The sequence below is a fragment of the Lepisma saccharinum genome, chromosome 13 (assembly GCF_977018435.1).
Source record: "Lepisma saccharinum chromosome 13, izLepSacc3.1, whole genome shotgun sequence".
Taxonomy (NCBI): Eukaryota; Metazoa; Arthropoda; class Insecta; order Zygentoma; family Lepismatidae; genus Lepisma; species Lepisma saccharinum.
In genome coordinates this window covers 74375959-74392792 of record NC_139241.1, presented here as the reverse complement: position 1 = coordinate 74392792, position 16834 = coordinate 74375959, and the positions used below count along the sequence as shown (strand labels likewise).

Sequence of the window (16834 nt, the reverse complement as noted above, 5' to 3'; positions counted from 1 at the left end):
AGTTCTGTGGCAAATACACGTTGTTTTTGTTTACATTACTGTCGACATTAATACTGAAATGAAGATCATCTTTCAGTTTCCAATGTACACATACATTCATAGACACCATATTAACCTTTGAAAGGCTTTCCAACACGTGACAAAATATGGGGCTTCAAGATAGAAATATGACATGCCTTGCTTGAGAAATTCACGTCTTATCAGTTCAGGTGGGCCAAAACTCATTTGTTTGTTTGGCTTGCAATTTGAATGTAACCCATGTGCCAGGTTCCCCTTACTTGAGTGAGAGATCTGCTTTGGTCTGTTTAGACTTTTTCCCTCTCTCAAAAAAGTGTTTTCAGTTGTGTGAGCGCTCAGTGATTTTTACTTTTTTAAGTGATTTCTGAAGTGTCATATTTGTGCATTACACTCGCGTGTGTAGTGATCGCAATGGATCATAGTAAAAAGGGTAACTGTAACGTTCACAGTATAATATTAATATTAATAATTACATATAATTATCATTAAATATACAAAATATGTAACACCTTCATTGTGAAGGAAGGTCATCATTTCCCGGCGACATGAGGTAACGCTGTATTGGCAACACTGTGCGGTTTCTCCATAAGCGCCGTTGTGTCTTCTGAACGTGAAAACGACTTTAGTGTTGGGCAATATTGTTCAGATGATATATCATGATATTAAAAAATATTGTCCAGGCGATGTCTACTAAATGATATATCGTCATGATATTTTGGTGATATATATCATGTTGGCAATATATCATTATGATATTTTAGCAACATATATCATGTCGGCGATATATTGTCACGGTATTTGATGATATATATCATGTTGGCGATATATCGTCACAAAATTTAGCGATACGTATCGTGTCAGTGATATAAAGTCACCATATTTGGCTATATATATCGTGGAGATGATATATTGCCGATATCATGATACGGAGAAAATATTGTGTCGTATCGTCACAGATGATATTTTGTTGACGATATATTGCAGTATCAAATTTTCGATATTTCCATCACAAGTTACTACTCTCTCTTAAATCTTGTAAGTTGAGAAAACACTGAAGTTATTGCTTTTTTCTCTTTTTCAGGTCCCTGGCATCTTACATAACTATAATGCGGGAAGGAAGTTCCAGTGAAATGGCACTCAAAGGAATTGGTGTAGTGTGAAGTTTTCATATGCGTGTTCGTGTACGTGTGAGCATATCTATCATTGGGGGATTGTTGGTGGATAATTTGAAGCTGGAACTGCTGTGGCCCATATTAAAATAAATGGGACCTGTATGCAGCTCTGGCAATCATATGAATGTCAGTCCCCGACTAGTATGGGCCAGCAGACCAATATGAACCCTGCAGGGGGGAAATCGACCCGATCGGGATACCATCAAAAGGCATTAGCCGAAATTCGCAATTCGTTACTTCCTTTCGCCAATAGCGAGAATGGCTCGAGTGCAGCTAGTACTATCAGTACTCTGTCCACCACAAGTGGGGTTAGTTCGGCGAGTGGTTTAAGTGGCCTTAGTGGACTCAGTGCGGGATCAGGAGTAAATGGATTTGACAAGGAGATCGGAATTTTGCGGCAGGCTGTTCAGCAGATAGTAGCCATGGGGTTCACAGAGGTGAGTACAGAGTGCATGTAAACTTGTAGTGTATCAATTTATGTATACCAGTGTATGAAATTAAGAGTTGAAAAATGTGACTAATTTTTTTGTACAGCACTTAGAATGTTCTTATGAAATTTGGGCCATTCCATGCAAAATCACCCAGAGCAGGTTGCTTCATAGTCATGGATTTCCTTCATATTTTTTTTAGTGATAGATACTTGGTCCAATATGACAAATATGTAATATTAGACTTGCCCAACAAGTATTTTGAAAGTTACGAATTTTTCTCATATCTCGGAAACTATGTGGGTATTGTGATGATTTAGGTATTGTTGGAGAGGAGAAGGACAGTCCTAACACAAAATGACTATATTGCCACTCTTACCTACTCAGAAAGTAGAAACATCTTTAAATAAAGTAATATGTTGTGATAAAAAAGACACTCCACTTGGGTAATTGTTTGGTAGGGAGTCCCAGGTTTTACCACAATGAAATTGTTACACAGCATAACTAATTCATGTCAAACATAATATTAAAAAACCAGAAAGGTACTATGTTTCATGGTAAAAATATCACAGGTTTCAGAATAGGATGTATGAACCAATTTTCCACTGGCATACAGCTATATTTTTGACACATGACCCTAAAACACTAACAAATTACCGCTAATATGGGTACACATAATATTGTTAGAAATGTTGAATAACTGGGAGAAGCATTACTATGATGATCATCCACTTTTAGTTCACAGGAATTGTACTAAGACCAGAGTTTTTGTCCAGAATGCATGTGTGTCAATCCATACTGAATGTTCCAGCACTGGTTGCTTGACCACTTTTAAAATTTTCAATATTTTTGTTGTTCTAACACAGATGCAGGGGTAGTTAGTTCAAAGCAGGCATTATTTTTCTAAAACTTGACTTCGTATTTTTTTGTTTCATGACTTCGGGCATGTTTGACCTTTGCAGACAGTTGTGATAATTATGATCACACATCTAATAAAAATGATAAAAGTTGTGGTAAACAAAATTTTTTTTCAGTACATTTCAAACATTATTTTATGTTCTGTGCCTTTTTGCACAATCTCTAATGAAAATGGCTGAAATTTAGGGGCAAAATTGATATTCAATTTTGAACAGAAATCAAAGTGTAGGATTTTTTTTAGTAGGGAAGTAATATCATATAAGAGCTATATTTTTTTTTAGATAAAACATATGCATCCAAAGTTTTGGAAGAAAATATTTGAGCTCTGCTATTGGTTTCTTCTTCTAGTTAAAGCTCTTCGAAAGTGCTCATTAATGGGGAACTAAAAATATTGATATTTGCAGCATAAAGTGTACTCTGAGAAGTACACTAGCGGCAGAAAGTTTAGACTCACCTGTAAAAATTTGTAATTCACTGAAAGTAAAGTTTAAAATGTGACAACAGGAGACACTACTGTGCTGGAATTTCACTATTGATATTTATAGAATGTTTTTAACCCATCCGCATACCATTTAAATGGCAAATTTTTTGCCATGAAATACCATTTAAATTTGGCTATCTCCCGTGATGTTGCACAGCAAGGCAAGATGTCAACTATCCAAGCAATTTATGTGAAAATTTTATATATTGAAGTGGAAGTACAGTAATAAGTACAAGGTGCATTCAATAAATAACCGGAAAAGTAGTATAAAAAATCTAAAATACGACCGTGATTGTTATATGTTTGTTATTTTGTGGATACTTCTGTAAGCTATGATGTGATCAGCATCACGCCCCTAACCGCCTTTACCCCCCAGGGTTTCCCCCAGGTACCCATGTTATTCGACGCTGGGTGGGCGCCGGAGCCGCTTTCACCGTTAGAAAAGTTCCCGGATTTGAACCGGCCGGGGATCGAACCCGGGACCTTGAGCATGGTAGTCAGACGCGTTACCGACTGAGCGTGGCCGCGGTGGCTCAGTCGGTAACGCGTCTGACTACCATGCTCAAGGTCCCGGGTTCGATCCCCGGCCGGTTCAAATCCGGGAACTTTTCTAACGGTGAAAGCGGCTCCGGCGCCCACCCAGCGTCGAATAACATGGGTACCTGGGGGAAACCCTGGGGGGTAAAGGCGGTTAGGGGCGTGATGCTGATCACATCACCCCCACTCACGACCGGATCAAGAAAGTGTGGGGCGTTACCCCCACACCCCCTATACGCCTTCATGGCGTGGTGCTATGCACAGGGGAACACTTTACCTTTTTCTGTAAGCTATACATAGCTGAGGTTGGCACACCCACCTTGTGCACGGGACGCTGGGAAACAGTTACCCAAGATGGCGGCACCCTTACAGGAGTGCTTCACGCTGGAGCAGAGAAGTATCGTGAGATTTTTGTTGAGTGAAGGCATGAAACCGAAAGAAATTCATCGCCGCATGACAGTTCAGTACGGTGACAACTGTATGAGTCCTTCACAAGTGTACGAGTGAGCTGAGAAGTTCAAACAGGGCATAACCAGTGTTGAAGATTCACCGCATCCAGGTCGTGCTGTCACTGCAGTCACGGGAAGCAACATTGCTCAAGTGAAGGACTTGATACGGGAGAGCCAGCGTATTACTGTCAGTGAAATTGCTTCCCAGATGGTGATAATGTAAACAGTACCATTTACTCCCAACCTTTTGCGCTACGACTTGGTCTGGTGCCCACTTGTGTGCTTTTGCTCCATGACAATGCAAGACTACACACAGCCAGTGTCACATTGACTACCATCGAGGACTTAAAGTTAGTCCAGTTAATGGTGCATAAATGGTTACGTACGCTCCCGAAAGATATTTTTTCCTGTGGAATCAGTGTCCTTATGAAGCGCTGGCGTAGGTGCATTGAACTAAGGGGGACTATGTTGAAACATATTACTGTAGTTCTTTTGGTGCCTGTAATAATATTCGATCCCCGGCCGGTTCAAATCCGGGAACTTTTCTAACGGTGAAAGCGGCTCCGGCGCCCACCCAGCGTCGAATAACATGGGTACCTGGGGGAAACCCTGGGGGGTAAAGGCGGTTAGGGGCGTGATGCTGATCACATCACCCCCACTCACGACCGGATCAAGAAAGTGTGGGGCGTTACCCCCACACCCCCTATACGCCTTCATGGCGTGGTGCTATGCACAGGGGAACACTTTACCTTTTTCTGTAAGCTATACATAGCTGAGGTTGGCACACCCACCTTGTGCACGGGACGCTGGGAAACAGTTACCCAAGATGGCGGCACCCTTACAGGAGTGCTTCACGCTGGAGCAGAGAAGTATCGTGAGATTTTTGTTGAGTGAAGGCATGAAACCGAAAGAAATTCATCGCCGCATGACAGTTCAGTACGGTGACAACTGTATGAGTCCTTCACAAGTGTACGAGTGAGCTGAGAAGTTCAAACAGGGCATAACCAGTGTTGAAGATTCACCGCATCCAGGTCGTGCTGTCACTGCAGTCACGGGAAGCAACATTGCTCAAGTGAAGGACTTGATACGGGAGAGCCAGCGTATTACTGTCAGTGAAATTGCTTCCCAGATGGTGATAATGTAAACAGTACCATTTACTCCCAACCTTTTGCGCTACGACTTGGTCTGGTGCCCACTTGTGTGCTTTTGCTCCATGACAATGCAAGACTACACACAGCCAGTGTCACATTGACTACCATCGAGGACTTAAAGTTAGTCCAGTTAATGGTGCATAAATGGTTACGCACGCTCCCGAAAGATATTTTTTCCTGTGGAATCAGTGTCCTTATGAAGAGCTGGCGTAGGTGCATTGAACTAAGGGGGACTATGTTGAAACATATTACTGTAGTTCTTTTGGTGCCTGTAATAAATATTTGTTACAACATATTTCCTATTATATATTGAATGAGCCTTGTATGCACATGCAGTTTACTTGAAACATAAATAGAAACTCGCCTAATAATTTTGATCACACACATCTGTCCATTTTCATTCCTCAACCTTTTATTTTTTTCCTGCCACAGCCACCTCTTCCTCCACTTCAAAATCCACATTTTCCTCTTCATCGCTATTGAAAAGCAACTTTTCAATCGCAGAATCTTCTACAACATGTTTGCAAGACGTAACAAATGAAGGTTTGTTTGCATGAGAAATTACTGAACAAAACATGCTTGAAATGGTATGAAAAACTTAGCAGCACAAACATACACATCATAGATTTGAAAGATCATACAACCTCTGCCATCTATTGACAGAAAAAGAAACTACGTGATGAAAATCGGGAACCTGTCGATTTGACGACTAGGTACAGCAAGTGAACGTCCAGACAGGCCGTCGATTCAACGACTAGGTATGCGAATGGGTTAAAGCTGTTTTGATATGTCTTGGAAATTTTAATCTATTTATTGAATGATGTTTATGTAATATCAGTGTGCAGTCCTCTTCTATAAACTTTTTCCTCTGTTATCGGTCACTATGTTAATCTTCAACGTTGCAATGATATTACTGATTGTGAGTGGTTGCATCAGCCTACTGACGAGTTATTGTGGGGTCATTGACCTGCTATTGTAGTGCTATTTGTATTTGAACCTTGTAAAGTATTAGTGCCCAATTGTACGTAAAGGCAGGAACAAGTTCCCATTTACCAGCAACTATGGGGAAAATGGCTAATATATGCCAATAAATTAGGGCCAAGGCATGTGCATATAAGGAAATTGGATGGTCAAACCAACAAATAGCAAAACAATTAAACATTTCCGAATGCAGTGTCCGTAGAGCAGTTATACGAAATACGAAGAGAGGAAACTGGCAGTCATGATGATTGGCCATGCCGTGGGCGTCGAAGAAAGACTTCCATCATCGAGGACAACCACATTGTCATCCTCAGATCCTCAGTAAGCGTGACAGAAGGCGTTCGGCAGTGGACATATGCGAGCATCCACATGGAACACACTCCGATCATCCCAGCGCAGGGTGTTACTGAGAATTACGAGAGCATTTGGAACCACATCCACCGAGGCTCTCCTAGCCCTGACTGGAACTATGCCCATTGACTGTGAGCTTCGTTGGAGAGCGGCGAAATACCACTAAAAGAGGAAACAAAGCGGCACTGGTCGGCTGCGTGGGGGAATTCTATCCCACACTCCAGGAGATCAAGAACAAACTTTTGGCAGATTGGCAGAGGGAATGGAACAACTCGACAAATGGTAGTAGACTGTACGACTTCATCCCTAACGTCCTGAGCAACCCTCTTAGAGGAACCAGAATATCCAGAGGATTGGTCCACCTCCTAACAGGTCATGGCCCATACGGTACCTACCTCCACCGCATAGGCAGGAGGGGCACTGAACGATGTGCAGACTGTGGCTGTGACCGATATTTGCCTGAACACAGAGTTTTTCACTGTCCAGTGGCTGACGAATCGATGAAAAGACTCAGATCTGAACTTCCAACTGCGGACATTAGAACCCTTCTGTGCAAACAACAACTAGAGAAGCTTAACGAGCTCGCTCAATCCATCTCTGATGTGGAGCTAATAAAATACAGAACTCAACCCCGTAGGCGCCGGTCTCCCCAAAGGGCCCCAAATCCCCCTCCCTCCTCATCTGCGAAGACAAGAGTGCAACCAAAGAGAACCCAGTCTACTCCACGAACTCCGATGCCAGCGGCCCCCAGAGAGGGGCAGGAAGATGAAGAAGAGGGTTCATCTAGACGAAGGTTTTTCATCGTGTCGTCTGAGAGAAGAGAATAAGCGGAGAGAAGGAGAATTTGACCAGTTCAAATGCAGGGTGAACGCCACAAAGACTACTTGGTCAGAGTGGCACTTGCTAGAAACAATTCCATGTAAGAGTATTGGTTTCAACCCCAAGATGTGATGTAACAACCAAGGCTAATCAACTATGCCAACACTTCGGGAGTGCCGATAAGACCATAGTCTTCGCAGATCACCGGTACTCCTGTGATCCTCCCGAAGTGATATCGAACCCGTAGGCAGAAATTGCCATATTCCTTCCTTCACATGCTTGAAACAAACTTACTACTGTTCATATAATATTATCTCATTTTATTTCATATCCTTATTATATTCCATTGTTTAGTTTTTATTCATTTTACTTATTTTTGGCTTATATAGATACTTGTATTTTTTTATATTTTATATTTCATTTAACTTCATTATATTTCAACATATTAAACAAATACCACCTTACACTTTGAACACCAACACGCACCACACACTACACATCAATTAAAAGTACCAAACACAAGAACAATCAACATTTGTATATGCAACATAGCTGGATAACCCACGCAACCCTAAACTCTAACTATATGATCAATACCTAACAACAATTGAACAACACAGGCATAACACAATCCCAATCATCATAACAAATTATAAAGAGCATCAATAAATAATGAACATGGTGAGGCTAGCCATTTGACGACAGAAACACCTTGCCTTTGGGGTGGAGTTACTACCAAATAGAATCAAGATAAATTAACCAAAGGGCATTGAATGGCTGACCTCATACCACCAGTCAAGTTAAAAATAGACCTGGACCCCAGGTAACTAGACTAAATGTAATTCTGGCTGCCAGAATCACCAATACAGACTTTTCATCATCATTCAACACGGCATAACCTGGATGTCTGTGAATACAAATCAATCAAAAACAATTGTAAATGCATCATGCACACCATATATTCTATTTGTATTATTCTGTATTTTAAATTTACCAATAAAGATGTAGAGCAACGATTAACGGGGGGAACCGTAATTCGAGAAATTGACGTCCCAGTTTATTTACAAAGGCACTGGGACACAGCGTATACCCTCGAATGTATATGGGTGGAGGTTTGGTTATATTCGGGGGTTCCCCCCTTAAAAAAGAAAAGTGGACATATGCGCAGAAATAAATAAAACAAAAGAGCAACCAGTGTCTGTTACAACAGTGAAAAGTCGTTTGCATGCGGCTGGATTATTTGGTCAAGCAGCATTTCGTAAACCATTGTTGAAAGTCGTACACAAGCGTAAAAGGCTGGAGTGGGCCAAAGATCATCCTGACTAGACCATCAAACAATGGAAACAAGTACTTTGGACGGATGAATCAAAATATGAAAAATTTGGTTCTAACCGCTGCCAATACACTCGTTGCAACCCTGGAGAAAGAGTTTTGGTTATTCCAACAGTGAAGCATGGAGGAGGAAGTGTCATGGTATGGGGATGTTTTGGTAACAATATTGTTGGTGATTTAGTGAGAGTGCAAGGAACACTGGAACAGAAACAGTATCATCGTATTCTTTCACGCAATGCTATACCATCTGGGACAAGATTAATTGGTCGAGGATTTGTTCTACAACAGGATAATGATCCTAAACACACATCAAAATTGTGTAAGCAATATGTCGCAGGAAAGGAAGCCGAAAGAGCATTGAGTCAATGATTTGGCCTCCCCAATCACCTGATTTCTCACCAATTGAGCTATTGTGGGAGGAACTTGACAGGAAGGCAAAAGCAAGGGCCCCAAGCTCTGTGGAGGAGCTGTGGCGGTGACTACTGGAAGCCTGGGAAGGTATGAAAACAGATACATTAGAAAAACTCACAGCAAGAATGCCACACATATGTAAAGCTATCATCAAATCAAGGGAAGGACACATTGACGAACAGGCAGTGTGATGAAAATGCATTTTGATGCCTATTTTTTAACATTTTTAACTTTTTGTGAAAAATTGGTGTCTTCTATACAATGTTATATGTAGGTTGGTGTGTAACATACCCATACAAGTTCAAATATATGCACTGCGATGGTTGGTTTCAACTAATAGCATTTTATTTTCATAAATTTCATAGGTGAGTCTAAACTTCCTGCCGCTAGTGTACATGTAAAAAAAAAAATAGAGATTGATATTCCATGGATACAGGAAATTTGAGCAAAAAAGATATATTTACGTTATTGGTTACAAATAAATATTTGCCTTTAATGAACTATCATGTAATTATAATTATGGTATTTATTAATTACATAAAAAACACTAAGTTGCTGGCCAAGGCAGTTTATTAATATGTAAAAACACTTAACACATAACGTTTCAATCCTGTATCAGAACTAAACATACTGAAAATAATGTTGTTTACCACAACTTTCTATCATTTTTCTTAGATGTGTGATCATTTTAGTTTAGGTCTTCGTCTGAGGAAGACCTTGAAACAGGGTTGAAACGTTACGTGTTAAGTGTTTTTACATCTTAATAAACTGCCTTGGTCAGCAACTTAGTGTTTTTTAATATGGAAACAAGGCTTAACTATATTACAATTAATTACATCATGCAAATGGCATAGCAAGTCTGTTAGTAGCTATTATGAATGAAAAGACGTGTAAGGCAGAAGTTTGTCTGAACAGGTTAAGACATGCAAGCGGAGACTATTAGTGGAAAGCTGTTATTACTCCAGTCTTGCTCACTTCATTGGTCTGAATTGTTCCAAGTGCAGTGAATTTCTGAATTAATGTTTTTGGCAGGACTAGCAAAAAATGTTAGGGTTCTGAAAAACGTGAAATCTGATATCTGACTTTTCACAAGATATCTTTGTGATTGTGTAAACAAACATGTCCTTAGAAAATACAAACTATGTTTATTGTCGAGAGAATTCATAACCCCTTCGTCATTACTCGAACCCCAAAAGTTTCCCCATCAGAGATACAGGGGCTGAAATTTTAAATAAAAATTAAAATGAAGAATTTTCAAAGACCTTTAACTAGAAGAAGAGACCAGTAGCAGAGCTCAAATATTTTTCTTCCAAAAACTTTGGATGCATATGTTTTATCTAAAAGAAATATAGCTCTTATATTATATTACTTCCCTACTGAAAAAATCCAAAACATTGATTTTTGTTCAAAATTAAATATCAATTTTGGCCTTAAATTTTAGTTATTTTCGTTGGAGATGGTGCAAAAAGGCACAGAACATAAAATAATGAAAATAATGCTTGAAACGCACTGAAAACAATGTTGTTTACCACAACTTTCTATCATTTTTCTTAGATGTGTGATCATAATTATCGCAACTGTCTGCAAAGGCCAAAAATACCAGACGTAAAAAAAAAAAAAAAAAAAAAAAAAAAAAAAAAAAAAAAAAGCCGCAATTTTTAAACCAAGTTAAGTTTTAGAAAAATAATGCCTGCTTTGAACTACCCTTGCATACGTGTTAGAACAACAAACATATTGAATATGTTAAAAGTGTTCAAGCAACCAATGCTGGAACATTCGGTATGGACTGACCCATGTGCATTCTGGACAAAAACTCGGGTCTTAGTACAATTTCTGTGAACTAAAAGTGGATGATCATCATAGTAATGCTTCTCCCACTTATTTAACATTTCTAACAATATTATGTGTACCCATATTAGCGGTAATTTGTGAGTGTTTTAGGGTAATTTGTCAAAAATATGGCTGTATGCCAGTGGAAAATTGGTTCATACATCCTATACTGAAACCTGTGATATTTTTACTATGAAAAATAGTAACTTTCTGATTTTTTTAATATTATGTTTGACATGAATTAGTTATACTGTGTAACAATTTCATTGTGGTAAAACCTGGAACTCCCTACCAAACAATTACTGAATCACAACATATTACTTTATAAATAAAGATTTTTCTACTTTCTGAGTAGGTAAGAGTGGTAATATAGTCATTTTGTGTTAGCACTGTCCTTCTTCTCTCCAACAATACTTAAATCATCACAATACTCCACATAGTTTCCGGAGATATCTCATGTTGAGTGTCACATGGTGCGTTTGTTCGTCCACTTAAATTCTGAAAATCTTCAAATTTTCGTAACTTTCAAAATATTTATTGGACAAGTGTAATATCACATATTTGTCATATTGGACCAAGTATCTATCAGTAAAAAAAAAATATGAAGCAAATCCATGACTATGAAGCAAGTTTTTGTCTTCCAATTGGCTGATTTCACCTGGAATGACCCAATTGTATGTGTTGTCTGGGATCTTTTAAATTCAAGAGTATAGATCACATGCACTGGCATATGCAGGGTGAAGTTATTGGGAATTGATTATACTTCGCTTTTCTGCCACTTTTGCCAATCGCGAAGATGAGAATGATTGATGATATGATGAAATTGATGAAGGGACACTCATAAAGAACGCCCAGGCCAGGATTCGAATCCTGGGCTCCGCTGTGCAGACACCTCCACGGAAGCAGTTTGTTTTGAGTCTTGTGCAATAAGCGAGACCTCAATAAGACGTGGTCGTATTCCAATTCATTCACATCGTCGCAATGGAACTAGAGACCTAGACGTGAAATATCGAAAATGTAATGAAAATAAATCAGTATCAACCGTTTGATTGCCATTCTGCATTTTGCAAGCAAGACATACTTGATACATACAGTAGATCGCTCGTTTAGCCCAGTATATAGCCTAATTTAGGGTCCCACTATTGTCAGTGGTGATTGAAAAGAAGGAATTTTTAAATTTCTTATCATAAACAATAGACGCGATGATTTCGTGGAATTGAGAAGCAACTTTTATTTTTAGCATACCTTCTAGGAAAGAGGCTGTCGTGACAGTTAAATTAGAAAAAGAAAACGATAAAAAAAAACAACATTGTCTGGGTTCAACAAGCTACCCAAGCCACGTTCCTACCTTGCACGCATCTGATCACGCATGGCCGACGGCCACATGTATCGTGGGGATTCGGAGATCGGTGGGAGGGCGATATCGTCCCACGAGAGCGAATATAGGCAAGATTCCGTCAACACTGGCGAACTAATTCTTATGCGAGAAATGATAGTCACAAACCCTCTCCAAAAATACATGCTGATTTTATTGTTTATCTGAAGCGAATATGAGAGATCAGCTGGCAACACTGGCTCTAATTTCGTAAAACTGACAAGTGGTGAATTAATCGCCCCCTCTCGAAAGATAAGGCTGTCGCATGGACGTCCGCAGGATTTTTTCCAGGGAGGGGCAAGGAAGGTATTTTTTTTCCAGGGGGGGCAAACGAAGGCAAATTTTCCCCAAAAATAGTGTTGTTCCCTAAAAACAATGCTTAAATTTGAATTTATGGTGTTCATGTAATTAATAACACATATTATTGTGGCTAAAATGAAATTATATGTATATTTTTTGGTTGACTTTCATTTTCCAGGGGGGGCCACGGCCCCCCCTTGCCCCCCCTTCCGGACGCCCATGGGCTGTCGTCTTCTACATCTTTATTGTCGCGTAATATTACCCGTTAAGGGGTTATCACCATTCAGGAAGATTTCACACCGAAGCGACACGTGTGGCCTGAGGATTTCCCCAATCGAACTCAGGCTTCTGCGCCCTGCCATGCCACTACGGTGTGAAACGTTGCTGTTGATTGCTCGTTCCCAAGCAACATATGTGGCCTGTTGCTTTGGTCTCCCAATGCGACAGGCGACACGTATCGCTTGGAAACCAATCATTCTAAAGCAAAACATAACACGGCTCATACGCGAACCACAGACTGAGTCAACACGATACAAGGTATTGAGAAACCGGCCCAGTCCGAGCGACAAGCGACACGTACAGCTTGTGTTTCTTCTTCGAAAGGTTGCATCGATTTCTGAGGGAGATTTCTCACCAAAGCGACATGCAACACGTGTCGCTTGGGAGCAATCCAATAACAGCAACGTTTCACGCCGTAGCGACATGACAGGCCGCACAAGCCTGCTTGGAACCCGTGGAACGTATTGCTGTTCATAAACGCATCTCCCAACATGTTTTTATTTTAACTGTATATCATATGGCAACACTGAACAAGGCGGGGTTTATCAAGCCACCGCGCTACGCAGCCTGCAGCGAAGATAGTGTGCTTCTTTGCAATGCGCTGTTGCCAAGTTTCTCACTGCTGCAGGTGCTGTCTTGCCTTTCCTGACCCCCCCCCCTTTCCTTGCATCTGGAGTGCAAGATGTAATGTTGATAGCCTTTTTGCACCTCGACAGCAGACCTTGCAAGGCGACATTGGTTTAATGTTGCAAGTTAGCAGCCGCAAGTAAAAAAAACAACAACAAAAAAAAACGCGACCATAATTTTGGGTTTGTGCCTTTCTGAATCTATAAGGTAGGTATTTTTGCCGACTACACAAGTTTTTATGTTTATGATTAGGTCCAGGAGTTCTTTGTATGCAGCCAAGCAAAAAATTACAAAAGTCAGCGAATGGTGGCAGTAAACATAAACATGAATTCTTTGTATATATTTTTACATATTTTCCGTTCAGAGTACACATTCTGTTTAACATATATTACGGTATTTTAGCTATTTCTCTCGTACTTGCTAAGTAATGGAGATATATTTGTGGGTGAAACATACTAAGTAATGGAGATATATTTGTGGGTGAAACAGTTCAAGTGATTCCTCAGCAGTGTTTAAAGTGGAAATTCTTCGCTGAGAGATGCTTGGTCGAGATTGGGAATAGGTGAGGGATGCTTACATGGATCAACTGGTGATAATGCAGTATATACACCCCCCCCCCCATTTGGCCCAGTATTCCTAAGAAGAGAACGTCAAAAGACAGAAAAAGGTGGGGGATGCTTGTGCAAATGATCCAAGCTGGAGATGCTTCATGAAAATTTCCTACAAATTCCACAAAAAAATCAGCATTTTTTTTTGTCATGTTGTCAGCTGGAGTTTTTCCGAAGACTCCCAAATGTCAACACCCTGCACTGCTTTTTCCAGACATAGAGTCAGTTCCCGAGTTCTTTACTGCTTTCATCGGATTTTTAATTTTTTTTTTCAAAACCAGCTTAACGCCTCTCTGTGTAGGCCAGTGACAACACTGCTTACAAGATACATTTTAGTGCGAAAATAAGCAATTTTTTAATGGATTCGGATGATATTAATTCTATTCTCGCAAATACTAGTCTTGGTACAGTGGCGTGCCCAAAGGTTATAACCCCCCTCCCCCGTGGCCCATTATTCCTAAGAAGATTTCGTCAAAAGACAGGAAAAGATGGCAGAACGAGGACTGACTAGTAAAAAAGTATACGTATCCCCCATCCCTCCATTCGAAAATCCTGGGCACGCCACTGGCTTGGTCTCCCAGTTTTTCTCCCGAATCTCATTTTGTGGACTAAATTTACACCTTTGGCACTTCTTTAATTTGTATTTTTGTTATGTAGCGTAGCTTTACTTCCACTCGTGGCCATCGCGACGATGATACGAAATTGATGGACACTTATACAAAGAACATGCTCAGGCCGGGATTCGAACTTGAGACCCCCGTCGTCGTATAGCACGCTGTGTTATTAACTACTATGCGTAAGTGGTATGCATTATTGCTGAATGGCGCCTAAATTCTGAAATCGTAGTTCCAGACCCTCCTATACAAAAAGCACCCATGAGGGGAGATACACCCACCGCAAAATGACTTCGGACCTCATAACAAAACAAAAAATACAGAAAATTCATGTGAAATGCTATTATTTCAGACTTCGTAAAACATTTCATTCCATGTCCAATATTTAGGCTTCGTTTACGTGGGGAACCTTTCTAACAATGGGAAGTTGAATCTCATTTTTATCCATTGTTCCATTGTTGTTGTTTCCATGGAGATGATTTGAAATAAACAAGTACCTAATTTCAAACGCCCATATCTCCGTTTGCTAATTAACATAGAGAAATGATTTTACGCGCAATGGATTCAGCTCGATGCCTTCTATCGGATTCCGTTAAAAATTTCATTCCATGTCCAATATTTAGACTTCGTTTCCATGGAAACCTTTCGAACAATGGGAAGTTGAATGTCATTTGTAGGTAATAAATTACTTCCGAAGTCTTAGTGATTCCATGCCCAAGCGCATCCAAATGGTCTCAAAAGTAAAGGCAACATGACTCCGTATGCATTTTTTGCTGTATCTAATAGCTTAATAATAGCTTTTCACATGCATTTTCTGTGCTTTTGTTATGAGATCCGAAGTCATTTTGCGGCGGGTGTATATGTGGCGATCGGGAGGAATGCCCTATCGTGCAGAAACGTGTGGAATGTTGAATCTACTTTTCTCATTAGCTTGCTTAGGTTCGAAATATGCACCTTGCATGGCGAGCACACTGCACCACCACGTGTTAATACAGGGAAATATTTCTTGTGCTAATTAGTCACATGCTTCGACAGTCGTGCAAGAACTTTAGCAGTGATTAGAACAGGAAAGAATGTGTGGTATCCGTTATCGTAAAGTTCAAGTTTAGCTTTCTACATATTTGTGCATTTAGCTGTGAGTTTAAGTTCCTCCAAAATGTGACACAAGCACAGCACTCCTTTGTCATCGATCAAGATATGTTTCGAATAGAGAAGATATGAGGGTACTACTTTACTATACCGGAGACACCTATCAATGATTTATTTCGCAATTTTTTACATTGCTAACGTACTCTTCTGCATTGCGGAACATTTCTTTAGGTGAAATAATGAATTTATAACGAAAATAATGTCTATTTCTTACATTAATGAGTACTTACTGTTGTTCCTTATTTCGGTAACACTTTAATATAGCGGAGACGGATTTCTTCAAATTTACAGGAGAAAGTACTTACGCAAATCATTTTCTGTAGTGTTGTTGATGTTCGGGATGTAGTTTTGATCCATTTTAATGCGAATGCATGTGGTTTTCTACTAAAAATCTATTTCCGATGCGCTATTGCTGCTGCCGCCATGATGTTGTCCGTATATGCTAAATTGAACGAAAGGAGTGCTAATGGAACCTAACCTAACAGGCCTAACCTAACCTAGTAGGCATACCTCGTCCCCGTGATGGTTCGTGGGGCTATCGTGAATTTTTGGGCTAACGTCAATGGTTTTTGGGGCTACCCGTGGATGGTTTGTGGGAAATAAGGTTACTACTTTACTATACCGGAGACACCTATCAATGATTTATTTCGCAATTTTTTACATTGCTAACGTATGCATTCGCATTAAAATGGATCAAAACTACATTCCCGAACATCAACAACACTACAGAAAATGATTTGCGTAAGTACTTTCTCCTGTAAATTTGAAGAAATCCGTCTCCGGTATAGTAAAGTGTTACCGATATGAGTCTTCAAGAATATAAACCAAGGTGAATTGATTTAAATCACTTTATAAATACATAAATTATAGAATAATGATTTTGTAGATATCAGAATCACTTTTAGTGAAAGTACATTAATCTCGTGATCAGTTAATGGTGACAATTTTCCCTAGGTCTTTCTCGCTGCGGCAGCTGCCGATCACTGTTGCCAACTTCGCTCTTT

The 16834-nt window shown here is 39.9% G+C and overlaps 1 protein-coding gene across 2 annotated transcripts in view; it reads left to right on the top strand.

Annotated features, from left to right (window-relative positions):
- wts (serine/threonine-protein kinase warts) overlaps positions 1–16834 on the top strand; it is a 90324-nt gene that overhangs the window by 24188 nt on the left and 49302 nt on the right. For both annotated transcript variants that reach the window (XM_083134446.1, XM_083134447.1), the window contains exon 3: positions 1100–1627. In XM_083134446.1, the coding sequence (XP_082990572.1) occupies positions 1292–1627 (336 nt within the window). In that variant the 5' untranslated portion in view covers positions 1100–1291. The remainder of the gene's footprint in view (positions 1–1099; positions 1628–16834) is intronic.